At 37.2% G+C, this 14,713-nt stretch overlaps 1 protein-coding gene across 2 annotated transcripts in view; it reads left to right on the top strand.

The window, feature by feature from the left end:
* Positions 1 to 14,321, top strand: part of RESF1 (retroelement silencing factor 1) — a 37,861-nt gene extending 23,540 nt beyond the window's left edge. Inside the window, exons 3-5 of one of the 2 annotated variants that reach the window (XM_082634745.1) lie at positions 4,468 to 9,457; positions 10,732 to 10,815; positions 13,573 to 14,321. In XM_082634745.1, coding sequence (XP_082490871.1) covers positions 4,525 to 9,457; positions 10,732 to 10,815; positions 13,573 to 13,739 — 5,184 coding nt within the window. In that variant the 5' untranslated portion in view covers positions 4,468 to 4,524 and the 3' untranslated portion in view covers positions 13,740 to 14,321. Of the gene's footprint in view, positions 1 to 4,467; positions 9,458 to 10,731; positions 10,816 to 13,572 lie in introns of those variants that run through there. The other variant, XM_082634746.1, reaches the window with a different exon arrangement.
* The last annotated feature ends 392 nt before the right edge of the window (positions 14,322 to 14,713 follow it).

Below are 14,713 nucleotides of genomic sequence, written 5' to 3'. Positions count from 1 at the left end.
AAGAGTTTATTTTTCCAAGAAAAATTTAAATGATAGACCATGGAAATCCTGTCTCTGTTTATCTCCATTAAAATATATCTTCAAAAGGTCTAAGAATACATTGTATCCAAAAGTAGAGGCTGCAGTCAGGAAGAAGGTCTTTTGTTTTGTTCTGTTTTTGTTTTTGGCTGCAGCAAGTGGCATGTGGGATCTTAGTTCCCGGACCAGGGATGAAATCAGCGCCCCCTGCAGTGGAAGTGCGGGATCTTAACCACTGGACTGCCACAGAGATCCCTTAATTCTCTCCTTTTAATTTAGGTAGTTCAAGGTTGGTTTTCCTGTCTTCAGTCTTTTTCTATGCAAGCAAAGGAGAGAGAGGGGGTAAAAACCCAACAACCCCAAATTATTTGTAAGGAGCATTTCTCTTCCTACCCATAAGCTCTGTGTTAGTCTGCAGGGCTGCCCTAACAAAATAACCACAGCTTGGGTAGCTTAAACAATAAATTTCTGCAGGTCTAGAGTCTGGAAGTCTGAGATCAATGTGTTTGGTTTTTCCTGAGGTCTCTCTCATTGGCTTGCACACAGCTACCTTCTCTGTGTCTCCTCAGATGGTCTTTCCTGTGTGTGTATACACCTGGTTGTCTCTCTTATAAGGACATTAATCCTGTTGGATTAAGCCCCCACCCTTATGACCTCATTTAACCTTAATTGCCTCACTCAAGGTCCTATCTCCAAATATAGTGAACTGGACTTAAACATATAAATTTTGAGGGAACAGAATTCAGTCTGTAGCAGCCTCCCACCCCCAAGCTCACATAAGAAATAGGGCAAATTATTGGGAATTTATCATTAACTCTTTTGTAATACTGCTACTTGGTAGTACTGCTTTTTACTTTGTATTATACTTCTCCCTGATCAGTTGTCTTATTAAGGAGCTTTCCTGGGAGAAAGCATGTGAGGAATATACAGACCTTTCTCCTTGGGACCTGTTTTTAAACCAAAATGTGCATGCTGTCATGCTGGACAAGGGTGATCTGGCTCCCTGACAAATTAAACTCTCAAAGAGAGGGAGGTTTCTTTACTACCTTAATCAAATGACAGGTCAGGACAAACATAGAGTTCACCAATGACTTTGACTTAACATAAGTGAGAAGAAGCAAGCAGAGAAATAGAAAGCAAAATCGTATGTAAAAATGCAGAATGAAAGTTAAAACCACTTGAGCACGAAGTGCTTGTAACGAACCAAGTCCACGCATGCATCCATAATAGAAAAGTCCAGTTGGTCCAAGACACTAGTCTTCTCAACGAGGCACTCAAGCAGGTCTGGATTACTGCTGGGTACAAGTGATGAGGTGAAGACTGTCCATTCAGGCAAAGCCTCTGGTGGCCAATGCCTTGGTGAATGGATCCTCGACAAGAGATGAGGTTACAGCAACACTTGTCTCAAATGCAAACAGTCCCAGCTCACCTAAGTTTATAGTCCCAGGAGCACGTTATCTCCAAGATCAGATGTTCAGTTTGGGAGGGGGAGAGTTTCTAATGCCACCTGTGTCACCTTAGGTCACCTTGGCAGGAGATCCCCAAAATTTCTGCCTCTTCCTACCAGCATGCACAGATCAGTCTTGGCTCAGGTACAGCAATGACAAAAAATGAAACCTGAAGTCATGGAGTCAGTTTCTAGTCAGAGCTTTATTTCATGCTTGACACCAGGCCTCAAAAGGCTCGCTTCTACTGTATTTATGAGCAAATACATAAATAAACATATAGATAAAATTCATAAGAATCACATCAACAAATCAAACACATGGTAACATGTGCCTTCTTCAATCTAGTTTGAGTACACTATGATCCATCATGTAATAGATCTAAAAGATCTACAGATTGTTTTGGATTTTCTACATAACATCTCTTAATAGCTTTATGTTTTCCTTCATAATTCTTATACTTTCTAGGATCTCCAGTGCAACAATGAATAGAAGTGGATGATAGTGGCATCTTTATTTAAGTTATCTATTATCATTAATAATAATATTACTGTTGTTGGTCTGAATTTTTGAAATTACCATTTATCAAAATTAAGGAAACTTCTTTCTGTTCTTGGTTTTATACAATTGTTCTTTTAATGAATTTTAATTGAATTTTATCAAAAGTTCTTGCATCTGTTGAAATGATCATATGATTTTTAAAATAATTATAATGTAATTACTTTGATTAATTTTCAATGACAAACTTTGTATTCCTGAAATAAACTCAGTTTGATCATGATGTTATCCTTTTCATGTATCACCCCATTTGGTTTGCTAACATTTTGTTCAGGACTTTTGTGTTTGTTTCTGTGAGATTAGCTTCTTAATTGTTTTTCTTTTCAGCTTTGGTACGATAGGCTCAGTAAATAGGCTATGAAGTGTTCCCTCTTTTATCCTTTTAAAGAGGTTATATTAGATTATCTCTTCCATAAATGGTAGCACACTCCAGTACAGCCACACGCCCCTGCTGTTTTCTTTATGAAGATATTTAATTATAGATGTTAGGGTATGTTTTTTCAAGGAATTTCTCCATTCCACCTAAATTTTAAATGTTTGGAAATACTCAAGATATACACATTACCGTTTTAATGTCTGTAAGATCTAGTGATAGCCTCTTTTCCCAATACAGTGGGTTTTTTTTTTTAATGATGATCAGTGTTGTCAGAGGCTTATTGCTTTTTATTTGTTACCACCTTGTGACTTACTGAATCTCTGTTCTCATTTTGTTTATTTCACTCTGTCTTTTCCTTGGATTAACTTACTTTTAACTTTATATGATAAATACTGAGATTGTTTCCCAGTCTTCTTTTAAATAAGTCTATTTTTAATGTTATAAATTATTCTCAAGTCATATGTTAACATGGGGTTGGGAGCCCATTATGGACTGAATGAACTGTGTGTCTTGTCCCCCACCCTCCCACCAAATGCTTATGTTGAAACTCTGACCTCCAGTGTGACTATTTTTAGAGATGGGGCCTTTAGGGAGATAATTAAGGTAAATGAGGTCATATGGGTGGGGTGTGATTCAATAGGTCTGGTATCCTATTGGATAATTAGAGGAAGAGACAGCAGAGCTCACTGCATTCTTTATTTCTTAATTATTTGGCAGTTTCCTAGGTCCTTTTTCTACAATTTCTAGATTAATTCCACTGTGAATTAACCTGAATTATTGTAATCCTTCAAAAATGAGATTTGCTTATGGCCTAGCCATATGGTCAGTACCGGTAAAAATTCCATGTGCATTGGAAAAAATGTGTATTCTGCAGTTGTTCGGTATACTATTAATATGTTTAAGTCAAACTTTGTTTGCCCTATCATTTATTGTTACAGATTTGTCCATTTTTAGATATGTCCCTGTACTGTTGGTGAGAGTATAAATTATTTCCGTCTTTTTGGAAGGCAGTTTGTCACTGCTTATGAAAGTAATTTTAGTGTCTTATGACATATTGATTTCACTTGTAGGAATTTCCAGAAACAGCACAAATATAAAAGCATAAATACAAGAATTCTTAGTGTAGGATAGTTTATAAGTGCAAAAACAAGAAAACCAAATGCCTATCAATAGAGAAATGGTTAAATGGTGATATACACAGAAAGTGGAATGTTATGCAGACAGTGAGATAGATATATGTGTAGTTGAAATGATAAGATATCCTAGGTATAGTAATGAAAATGAGGCTAACTGTAGACAGCATGTTTGGTAGGACTCCATTTGTCTTAAAAGATGAGGTCTTGTCTATGTATTGGTGTTTTGTTTTTGTTTTTGTTTTTTGGTTTTTTGTTGTTGTTGGTTTTTTTTTTTGGTACGCGGGCCTCTCACTGTTGTGGCCTCTCCCGTTGTGGAGCACAGGCTCTGGACGCGCAGGCTCAGCGGCCATGGCTCACGGGCCCAGCTGCTCCGCGGCATGTGGGATCTTCCCAGACTGGGGCATGAACCCGTGTCCCCTGCATCGGCAGGCGGACTCTCAACCACTGCGCCACCAGGGAAGCCCTGGTGTTTTTTTATATATAGAAATTTTCTGAAAGAAAGGTAACAGTACCCCTAGGGAGTTAGACATTGGAGATGGACAGTAGTAAGGGCTTCTTAGTATATGCTTGATTTTTTAAAATTTTTATTTTTTACAGTGATCATGGGTTACTTAGAATAAAGAGCTAGTTAACATAAGTAAATGCAGAAAGTAATTGTCTCTTAAGTGTAACAAACAAAATACTAACTATATTGGGTAGAATGAATTTCTGTTGAACATGCTAGAAAATTTTATTGACATTTGCCATATTTATTATTACATCTTCCTTTGCTGTTCCTTTTATCCAAATCAAAGATGAAGCTTTCTCTAGTCTGAGGTTTCAGGAATTTTGCTAGACATAGTCAGCATTGATGATAAGGTAAACTAAGAAAATTATCTTAGAAATTCTGACCTGGCAAAACAGCTTTTTAATAAAAGATTTTTATTTCCTACAGATTCCTGACATTCAAAACAGCTGGCTTTTAATACACTGCTATTGCATCAAATCAACAATGAACTGGAATGCAAAATCAGAGAGTATCACCTTACCACCACAGTATCCTAAAAAACAGGCATCTTTTTTGGAGCAAGCTTTAGTAAACACACTTACCACAGCATCTCAAAGTTCTTTAAACCATCCTGGAAGTAACCAAGAACCATGCCTATTTCTCAGTAATTTAAATCCAGTTTCACAGCCGATGCTCAACATCAGAAATTATAAAACTCCTCAACAAATCCCTATTTCTGATATGCATACTGGGACCATTGTGACCTCACAGACTTCAGTAGAAAGAATAACATATGCAAATGTTAAAGGACCCAAACAACCAAATCACGATTTGCAAATGTCTTCAGGAGTTACACAGGATGTATGGTTGAACTCACCAATGAGGAATTCTATGCTTTCTCATACAGGGGCAACTGTATCTCATCAGACTGGTTTTGGAACGAATACGCCCAATGTACGTGCACTACAGAATCAATTTCTAACATCAGATACCTATTCCATGCAACTACAAATGATCCCTTCTAATTCTGGAAGAGTTCCTATAACTTATCAAGGAAACCCGAGACTTAACCTACCTTTATCAGAGCAACAGGTTGATTGGGCACAGCAGTGTGCATCCAGTGGATCGACTTACCCAGATTACAGACCACTTCCAAAGCAATATAGTTATTCATCAGGAAGCTTTTTTCAGGATCCTACTCTTCAGAAACAAACGTCTATGTCATCTGTATCATTACAAGTTAAAAATAGTCAATCTCCAAATCCTGCCCTGGCTTTACAGTCAAAGCAGATTGCAACTGTACCGTCATATCAATATGCGGTTACTCAGACTGACAAAAGACCTCCTCCTCCTCCTTATGACTGTAGGTATGCAAGCCAGCCTCTGCAAAGTACTCAGCATGTTGTTAAACACACTATGGAAGTTCCTCAGAGTCAAGAAATGCACTTACCTGAAATGAGGAAAGACTTTTGTAGAGGCTTTCAGCAGCAGTGGCAAAACCTTAATGAAAATTTCAGCACAATGGGAAATTCCTGTAACTTGAGAGTAAATACCAATGTCAATCAGCCTTTTAATGAACCTGTTAGATCTTATGTGGATGGTGTTCAGGCTCTTACTCAAAATAATCAAGAGAAAAGAGTGGATTCTCGAAATCTAACTTCAAATCAAGTACTGGACACAAGTGCCACAAAAGAAAAGTTAGTGAGGGATATTAAAACATTAGTAGAAATAAAAAAGAAGTTTTCGGACCTTGCAAGGAAAATTAAAATTAATAAAAATCTTTTGATGGCAGCAGGTTGTATTAAAACAACTAATACCTCTTACAGTGAATCAGCTCAAAATTGTGGGTTGTCTCTGAAACAAACTGCCAAAATCCAGTCTGGACCACAGGTAACCCTAGGCCCTCCAGATACTGTGGAGGATAAACCACCAACAGTAATGGAATCTGCAGAAGAAACAAATAGAACACACAATACATTGAATTCCAACCTTCAGGACAGAAATTTTAACCAAGTCAGTTCTGTTTTACTAAATTCTGGCTGTTCGCAAGTTGTGAGTTCTTTAAAGACATCAACTGTTGAGATTACCCAGGCAATATTAAATAACACCCAGTTTTCATCAGGAAACTTAGTCAACGTTGCACAAAATGTGCCAACAAATTCTGAAGCAGCTTCTCTTCCTCAGTCTACATCCTTTGAGGAATATGTTTCAAAGTATCCAAATAAAAATAGGCTAATTCTCAGTTTACTTGCATCTGGAAATAAAACTCAGAAGAAATTATTAAAAGATACTAATGAACGTATTCATGATTCTAAACTGCATAGTTTTGAAATGAATCCAAATATCCAGAACACTGGTAACCAAGTGAATTTGAAAACCATGGAAACTCCAGGTACTCCAACTACTTGTAATATAAATGCCAAGATTTCAAACAACTCTTCTTGCTTTGAGCATAAATCCTTCCATGGAATGTCTTCTAAAAGTGACTCTCTCTTTTCCCTGGAATTGCTAGCAACATGTCTTTCTTTGTGGAAAAAGCAACCTTCAGAACCTGTGGAAGAAAAACAGTGTAATGAGTCAAAAACAAACACAACAGCAGTTGGAATTTCAAAGCCTGTGGACATCTGTGAGAAGAGTCCATTTTCAGCTGTGGGAAAGTCTCAGAATAAAATTGTAAACAGCTCACAAGACACAGTTTTATCAATGGTAGCACAGAATTATGAGTCTTCCGGAGCAACTACTGTAAAGGGGATTGCTGTAGTATCACCCTTAATTCTTTCAGATGTCAAAACATTGTCTGTCAAAGGTGTAACACCTGAAGCTTTACCTGAAACAATGTATCCAGTTATTAAAGAAGGCAGTGTTTGTAGCTTACAAAACAAATCCTCAGAAAATACTGCTGCTTTGAATGTTAATGAACCAGTGACAAGTACCACAAGCACCAAGATTCTCCCACTAATTCAGAAGGATAAGCAAAGTGAGTCAACTAATACTAATTCAGAATTCACACCTAATACCAATCAAGGAAAGCATAACAAATCAGAACCAGATATCCAGTATCCTGTGAGTGATCAGCGAACCTCATGTATATCAAAGGACAGTGATATTGTGGGCAGAGATGTATTACAGATTGGCAGTATTTGTTCTCTTGTTGAAGGTGATACCTCTTATAATTCCCAAATAGCAAAGATATTCAACTTGCCCTCTTTGCAAAAGGTTGAGCCACAGAAACCTGTACCCAATCACCAAGTAATGAATAGTAGGCAAAATGAACAATTTGACAATATCACTGGGAATAAAGACTTTGACTTTCAAAAAGATAATTTTGTGCAGTGCACAGATGTTTCACATAAAATAACTGATCAGTCAGAGTCACTGCAACCTCCAGAACCATCGACTTTGAAGTACATTGGAGCAAAGAGTGGAATTCTAGAGGAAAGCAGTTTGGAGCGTATCACTAAAAATGAAAGCATAGCTAAAGATATGTGTTCACCAGCTGCTATTCAGCAGGATAGTTACCCTCAGGAAGCGGCCCAGGATCCTACAACAAATGAGAATCTCAAAGATAAGACATCAGTCTTATACCTACATGATCAGCTGTCAGAACTTTTAAAAGAGTTTCCCTATGGTATTGAACCTGTGAACATGCATGAAGGTTTTGTGGTCCAACAAATGGCACACCAAATCTCAAAAGCTCAAACTTGTGATAAAACCGGTTGTGACTCCAAAGACTCAACAGACCAGATACAAATTACAATATTAAATTCAGAGCAAATGAAAGAATTATTTCCTGAACAGGACGATCAACCCAACGAGGTAGACAAACTGACAGAGCCTCAGAAAGAAAAGCCTGTCACAAAAGAAGGGAACCAGTGTAACCCACAAGCACATGCAGTTGAAGAAACCTGTGATTCTATAATACTGGATTCAGAAAAAGATGATGTCCGTTGCTGTGCATTGGGGTGGCTCTCTATGGTTTATGAAGGAGTACCTCAATGCCAGTGTAATTCCACTAAGAACCCAACTTCAAAGGCAGAAAAAGGGAAAGATCCACATTCTTCTTTGGAGACTAACGGTTATAAACAGGGAGAGAGAACCTCTGACAGAGATGTTCCTATTGCATTTAACAGTCCTTCAAATAATCAGCTGAAGATTATTCTGACTTGTCCAATTGAGAAAAAATCTTTTCCTGAAACAGAGCAAGGCAGGAATATAAAAGATAAATCCAAATCAGAACATAACAGCTCATTAAGGACAGAACAAGAATTATCTGGTCACTTTTTATCTAAAGGTGATAAAAAACCAGATTCTTTGCAGAGTCACAAAAGAAAAAGAAAACTGCAATTTCATGAGATAACTTTTCACTCCACTAACAAAATTACAAAATTTTCTCAAGAGAGCCTGCAGAGGAAGCTCATGGCACAAAACTTACGACCACTAAAACCAAAGATGGGTTTTTTGACAAGTAAAAATAAAGATTTGCATGTGAAGAATGGTTCTTTGGTACAGTCAGTATCACCGGAAAAGAGAAAATTGAAAGTAGGTGGCTCTAAACAAAAAGTTTTGGAAAAGAAGTTAGATGAAGGGAGCATACTTGATTCAGAGATAAAGAGGAAGAAATCTGTTAAACAAGAGCAGAATAAGAATGTGGGAGGTGGTGCAGTTAAATTCTGTAACCTTTTGTCAACCACAGGTGAAAGAGCCAGGATTAAAGAAAAGACAGTGTCAAATGTTAAGTCCTCAGGCTCTATGGATAGCTCATCTAAAATTAATAGAGTTCTATCACCAAAGGAGTATTTATCAAGGCAGAAGCATAAAGAAGCATTAAAGAAAAACTACCTGAAAAATGTACCATGTGATTCTCAGTATATGAGGTCCAATAAACTTTCTACGCGAGTGGGAAGTTGTGGGAGATCAAATGAGAAACACAATGGCAGTGTACAAACCTCTAAGGAATCATTAAATATTGGTACAAGCCATGGTAAAAACCTCAAAGCCCATCATTCCAAGGAGTCTAAAACATACATTTCAAGGAATATTAAAGGAACAGTTGGTGGAAAGCAACCTGATAAAATGTGGATTGATAAAACCAAATTAGACAAAAATTTGAGTAATGTAAATAATGACGTTGAATTCAGCCAAATGGCTTCCCAAGCAAAGGATCAAAGAAAACTGTATCTGAACAGAGTTGCATTTAAATGCACTGAACGTGAGCGCATCTGTCTCACAAAATTAGACAATTCACCCAGGAAGCTTAATAAAGAAAAGAAACCAGAAAATAAACCTAAGACCCCTTTACCTGTGAAAGATACCACAGAGAAACTAAGCATGTTGGAGTTTAAATTATGTCCAGATGGACTATTTAAGAATACAAACCCTGTTAAAGGCCAGAATGATCTGCCATCTACTCCTAGGAAGGAGCAAGCTCCTGTGCAAGGTCCAGTATGATTTTTTTGATGGTGTCTGCAACATTGTAATACTGTAGTTCAGCAAGTGACGGAGCATCTCTTCTAACTTCCCTGTAGCTAGGAGAGACTTAAATGCATTTTGCCTTTACTTAGTATTTAGTTTTCTCAGTAAATTTATGGTTCATTGGGCAATATTTGTTTTGAGTTTGTGTCCCACTTATTTTAAATTATACTACATTCACATTAAGACAAGAGGTATATAAAATTGTAAGGTTTGCCAAATACAAAGATCTCCTTTTGTGCCAAGAAGTGAAAAACATTCTTTGTGCTAAGTCAGAAAAGCATCAAGTGTACATTATTTCAGGTCTTGCCCTTTGTTCATTCTCTTGTTGGGGCTTGCAGTTTCAAAGCCCTGTGAATTTGAAATTTTGGTCTAAATGTTAGGAGATATGTAATGTTAATGAAATCTTTTTGTACATACGGAAGTGGTTTGACTTACTGTCATCTTTGAAGCAGTTGGTGATTGTGTTATCACTAAAGTTAAAGTGGTACCTTCTAGTCTACTCATGAAATACACAATGGGAGGATCTTGGAAGCAGTGTTGTCCATTGTTGAGTTACCAAACCCGAATGGAAATCATGACTGTTGGTTAGCCGAAGGGTAGAATTCTCAGTGTAGTGCAAGATGGAAGGAGAAAATAGAGGACTCATTACTTGTGGTAGAAGGAAATATTTATGGGTTGTGGATAGTATATGTAAAACATTGTGTTGAGAAACTCAGATTGGAAAACTAAAGGATTTGAATGGAAATCATAGTTTCTCCTGTACTGTGTTCAGACAGTATCTGTTTGGGTGCATAAAATTACAATGTAAATAAGGTACTTTTTCTTGGAAGGTGGTAGGGATGTATGAGTATATAGAGTATAAAATTCATTTTGTAAAGTACTGGTGATTACACTTGGTTCTTAAAACTAGATCCTTAGAGTCTGAGGGCCTGGTTGGAAGTGGGTGCAGCAGCAGTGTGAGGTACATTCTGTCTCATGTGCCCTTAAGTATCTTGAGATGTGTTGGTGTTCAGCCCAAGTGGGAGAAACATAAGTACATAATGAAGGTAAACTTTTAAATTGTGAGATTCAGGCACGTCATAGGGGAGAAAGCATTTTTCCATGCCCTTTTTAGTTATGTGTTATGTGTTATCTGATGCCTTCTAAAATCTAATTTAGGCTTACATGGTTTTCCTTCATTATAGTACTAAGAGAGATGAATAGCAATATCTAGAGATCTGAAAATGAATATTTAAATAGTTTCAGGAATAAAAAGTACAAAAGAAGACTGGTTAAAATGTGTGACTGAGGAGAAAAGGATGCCGGAAGCCAACCAAGAAATAGGTAAAACCATCTATTTAAGTTTTTATTTTACTTACCTGGCACTCTGTCATATATAAGCTAGATTACAGTTATGAAACTATGGTGAAGTTTGGTTTTTATCCATATTCTTTTAAAAAATAGTTCAGTGTCTGTATGAGTGGTAGGAAGACATTCTCCTATTTTTTCTGTCATGCTGTGGACAGAGAAGTAGTGATCTATTTCCTTTTAACAAGAGAATTCTCATCACAGTGACTTAAGACAAGGGGTTGGCATACTTCTTCTGTGTAGATAGGTTTTGCAAATCATAATGTCTCTCCTAAATACTCTAACATTGCAGTGAGAAATGGCTGTACAATAACGAATGAGCATGGGCTATGTTCCAATTAAACTTTACCAAAACTTGCTAGAGGCTGGGCTTGGCCCACAGGCATACCCTGTTAGCCAACCCCTAGATTAGATTATTTGCAAGTTAGTTAATTAAATTCTCAAAACCAGGGAGACAAAGATGTTCCCATTTATCAATGAGAGGTTAGATCATTTGGCTAAAGTTACATAGACAGTAACTCAATAGGGACTTGAACCACATCCCTGTCTTCAAAGTTTATTAAGTGTGGAATTTGAGTTATTTTGATGACGAAAGACTGATGCTCCTAGTTTTTTGTTTTGGTTTGGTTTTGGGTTTTTTGTTTTTTGTTTTTTTGCTAGGAAGGGTTTTGGGTGAGGGCCAACCAGAAAACCAGAGTTTTTAGTATCTGATTTTTAATTAGTGGAATGAATGTATTTTGTATTTTAGGGTTTTGCATTGAGAACTGGAACCTAGGATTCAGGAATTTTATTTTAGTGTTGGTTAATTAAATACGAAGAGTTCATAAGAGTTTTGAAAATTGGGAGAAGCAGAATTTTGCCATGAGCAACAATAAAGAGAAGACGTGTGACAAAGGTTGAGAAGAGCTTATAAAGAATATATGTAAGCAGGCATGTAGAAATGGAGTCTTATACATTAAAGATACATAAAGAGAAAAAGAAACCTGAATGAAAGAATCAAGGGAAGAAGAAATGTGCACTGTTAATTAGAACAGGAAGACAACTGAAAGAGAGAAAAATGAATTAGTGGGAGAGTAGAAAACACACCCCTAAAGTTGGAACACAGGAAGTGAAATATGAGAAAAATGGAAATAGGTGTGGAGATTGCAGCAAGAAAGTTCCTTGGAAAAAGGGAGGGCCGTAAGTTTTGTCTCAGAGAGAGTTGAGAGGCATAACTGGAATCTGAATCTGAAAATACTCAGAAGACAGATATATGCACAGGTTGACCAGAGGCTCAGGGAGCAGCATGAGCTAAACGACAGACATGAAGATACCTGCAGACAGGATGAGCAATAAACACTGAAGGTGGGACATCAGTACTCAGGATCACTATGAAAATGACACAAAGCAGGGCCCAGGCGCAATGAGAGATGCAGCAGGGTGAGAGAAAAGCTAAGAAACAAGTCCAGAGCTCTGTCAAAAGTCTTACGAGGGCTTCCCTGGTAGCGCAGAGGTTCAGAATCTGCCTGCCAATGCAGGGGACATGGGTTTGTGCCCCGGTCCGGGGAGATCCCACATGCTGTGGAGCAGCTAAGCCTGTGTGCCACAACTACTGAGCCTGCACTCTAGAGCCTGTGAGCCATAACTACTGAAGCCCACGCGCCTAGAGCCTGCTCGCTGCAACTGGAGAGAGCCTGTGTGCAGCAACAAAGACCCAACGCAGCCAACAATAAAAATAAAATAAATTTGTATTTCAAAAAAAAAAGTCTTAGGAGACTCAGGGAAATCATGACAGAACATACCAAGAGGAAGAGGCTAGAGAATTGGAACTCCCAGAGAGCTATAAAAAACACACTTTAGATAAGCAACACCTAAATTTGGTGGCAAAGGTTGGAGTGTAGATGGGGCAAGTCATGAAACTGTCAGGGTGAGGTAGAAGAAGAGGAGGTGACAGAATCCAGCGGAAAGCAGCTTAGAGCTGCACCTCAGGTATCGGCATTCATAACAGAAAGCTGATGTGCACGGAGAGGAATTTGAAACAGATAAGGAATTAAGAGTAGCTGTCCTCTGTTACCAAAAAAAATAAAGAAGAGGACAGAGTGCTTGACCCACCCAGGCAGAAAAAGTTAAAAGAAAACTTATTCAGAAAGGAGTGGCTAGAGCAGGAATGTAAAATACGGGAATTCAGAATTGGAACAGCTTCTGAGATATAGAGGCACATCTAGAAATACACAGAAAAAGGAAAAGGTGGCTGGGCCCATCAAAAAAGGGATAGTGAGGCTAATGACAGCACTGAAATAGTCTAAAGAAACAGAAAAATACAGATATTTCTTAGAATACCTAGTGCATAGCAAGGCCAAAATATGCAAGCTGTAGTTTCCATTTACTCTTTGGAACTGGCTTGCATCTGTGCTTTTTATATTGCTAGTTTAGATGGCTGTTAAGAAAGTCACGTTCATAATAGTGTGCAAATAATAAGAGATTTTATTGGGCAAGGGTACAGGTAGAGCAGAATAGCCCTGGGCAGTGAAGATGGGGATGGCATTAGAAAACAGCCCCCAAAGGGAGAGGCAAGATGTCCTGTGTATCTACTTTATAATTCTGTAGGTAAAGAGCCATAATTTGTCACACTTAACTCTTTCCCTAATTTTTATCCCAGAGAACAACGCATGTTTTCTGTCTCAGTTTATACTGATTGTATACTGGTCACTAACATTAAGAGTAATAAAGTAAATAAAATTTTTGTTTCCTTAGATGATAATGTTTTGGCTAATTCAAGACTCTCCAAGAGAAGTTTCAGTGCAGATGGATTTGAGACACTACAAAACCCAGTAAAAGATTCAAAAGCAATGTTTCAAACCTACAAAAAGTTGTACATGGAGAAGAAAAGCAGAAGTCTTGGTAGCAGTCCTTTAGAATAATTTTGAGACTTTAATTCTTCTGATGGTTCTCTAATTGCCACAAGAAAATTTCTGTCACTTTCTGTTCAAATTATTTTTCTGGAAATACTCAGATTGCCGTGATAAAATTTCTCAGAGTCTGGTTATCATTTTAGGTTATGTATATCATTAAAGTTACTTAATTAAATTGGCTTGAGAACCTTATTTGTGGGTAGCAGACATAAATAGATGGTATCTGTCAGGGAAACCATAAGGTATTGAATTCTGACATTATTGAACCAAGTTTACCATTATTTTAAAGGAATTATTATACAAATCTTATTTTGAAATGCTAACTATCCATCCTAAGGGAGACCTGTTCATTACTTAAGGACTTGTTTATTTCCTCTGGGACTGTATTTTTGTTTCTAAAACTTATTAGCAAAATTTATTTTTCAGAAATCCTCACTGTGAATGTTAAAGTATATTCTTAAGTATTTTATACTGAATTGTAAACTTTTTGTTGGAGTCTTGTTTTATACTTGTTAAACTGAACATAATTTTTGGATACTGTTTAAATATTACTTTTCATACTTGAAATAAACATTTATTTTTTAAAAAGTATATCCGAAACAGTTTGATTTGTGTTTGATTTCCTGCCCTCACAACAGAGCACGTTTTAGAAAGGTGTTTTTAAAAGGAGAAATGTTAATTAAGCTGTCACAAGTAAATATTTTCAGGTTCATTCATTAGAAGAGCAAAAATGTACTAGGTTCAGGAAATTGCAAGGAAGGCAAAATATAACTCTTCAAATGTTTCTGGGCTTTATGACTACTAGAAGTAGAAATGTGTTGTTTTCATAAAATCTTAATGCTACATAGTTCACACATATTAAAACTACATTTCTGGGAGTAGAGAGAAATGGAGAGTTTTTCAGTTGGATGTATAGTTTCAATTTTGCTAGTGCGAATATTCTTACACTATTGAACTGTGCACTTAAAAGTGCATGAGATGGT

The sequence above is a fragment of the Mesoplodon mirus genome (genome assembly GCF_964341445.2).
Source record: "Mesoplodon mirus genome assembly, chromosome: 11".
Taxonomy (NCBI): domain Eukaryota; kingdom Metazoa; phylum Chordata; class Mammalia; order Artiodactyla; family Ziphiidae; genus Mesoplodon; species Mesoplodon mirus.
Note: the sequence above shows the minus strand (reverse complement) of the source record. Positions and strands in the feature narration are given on the sequence as shown.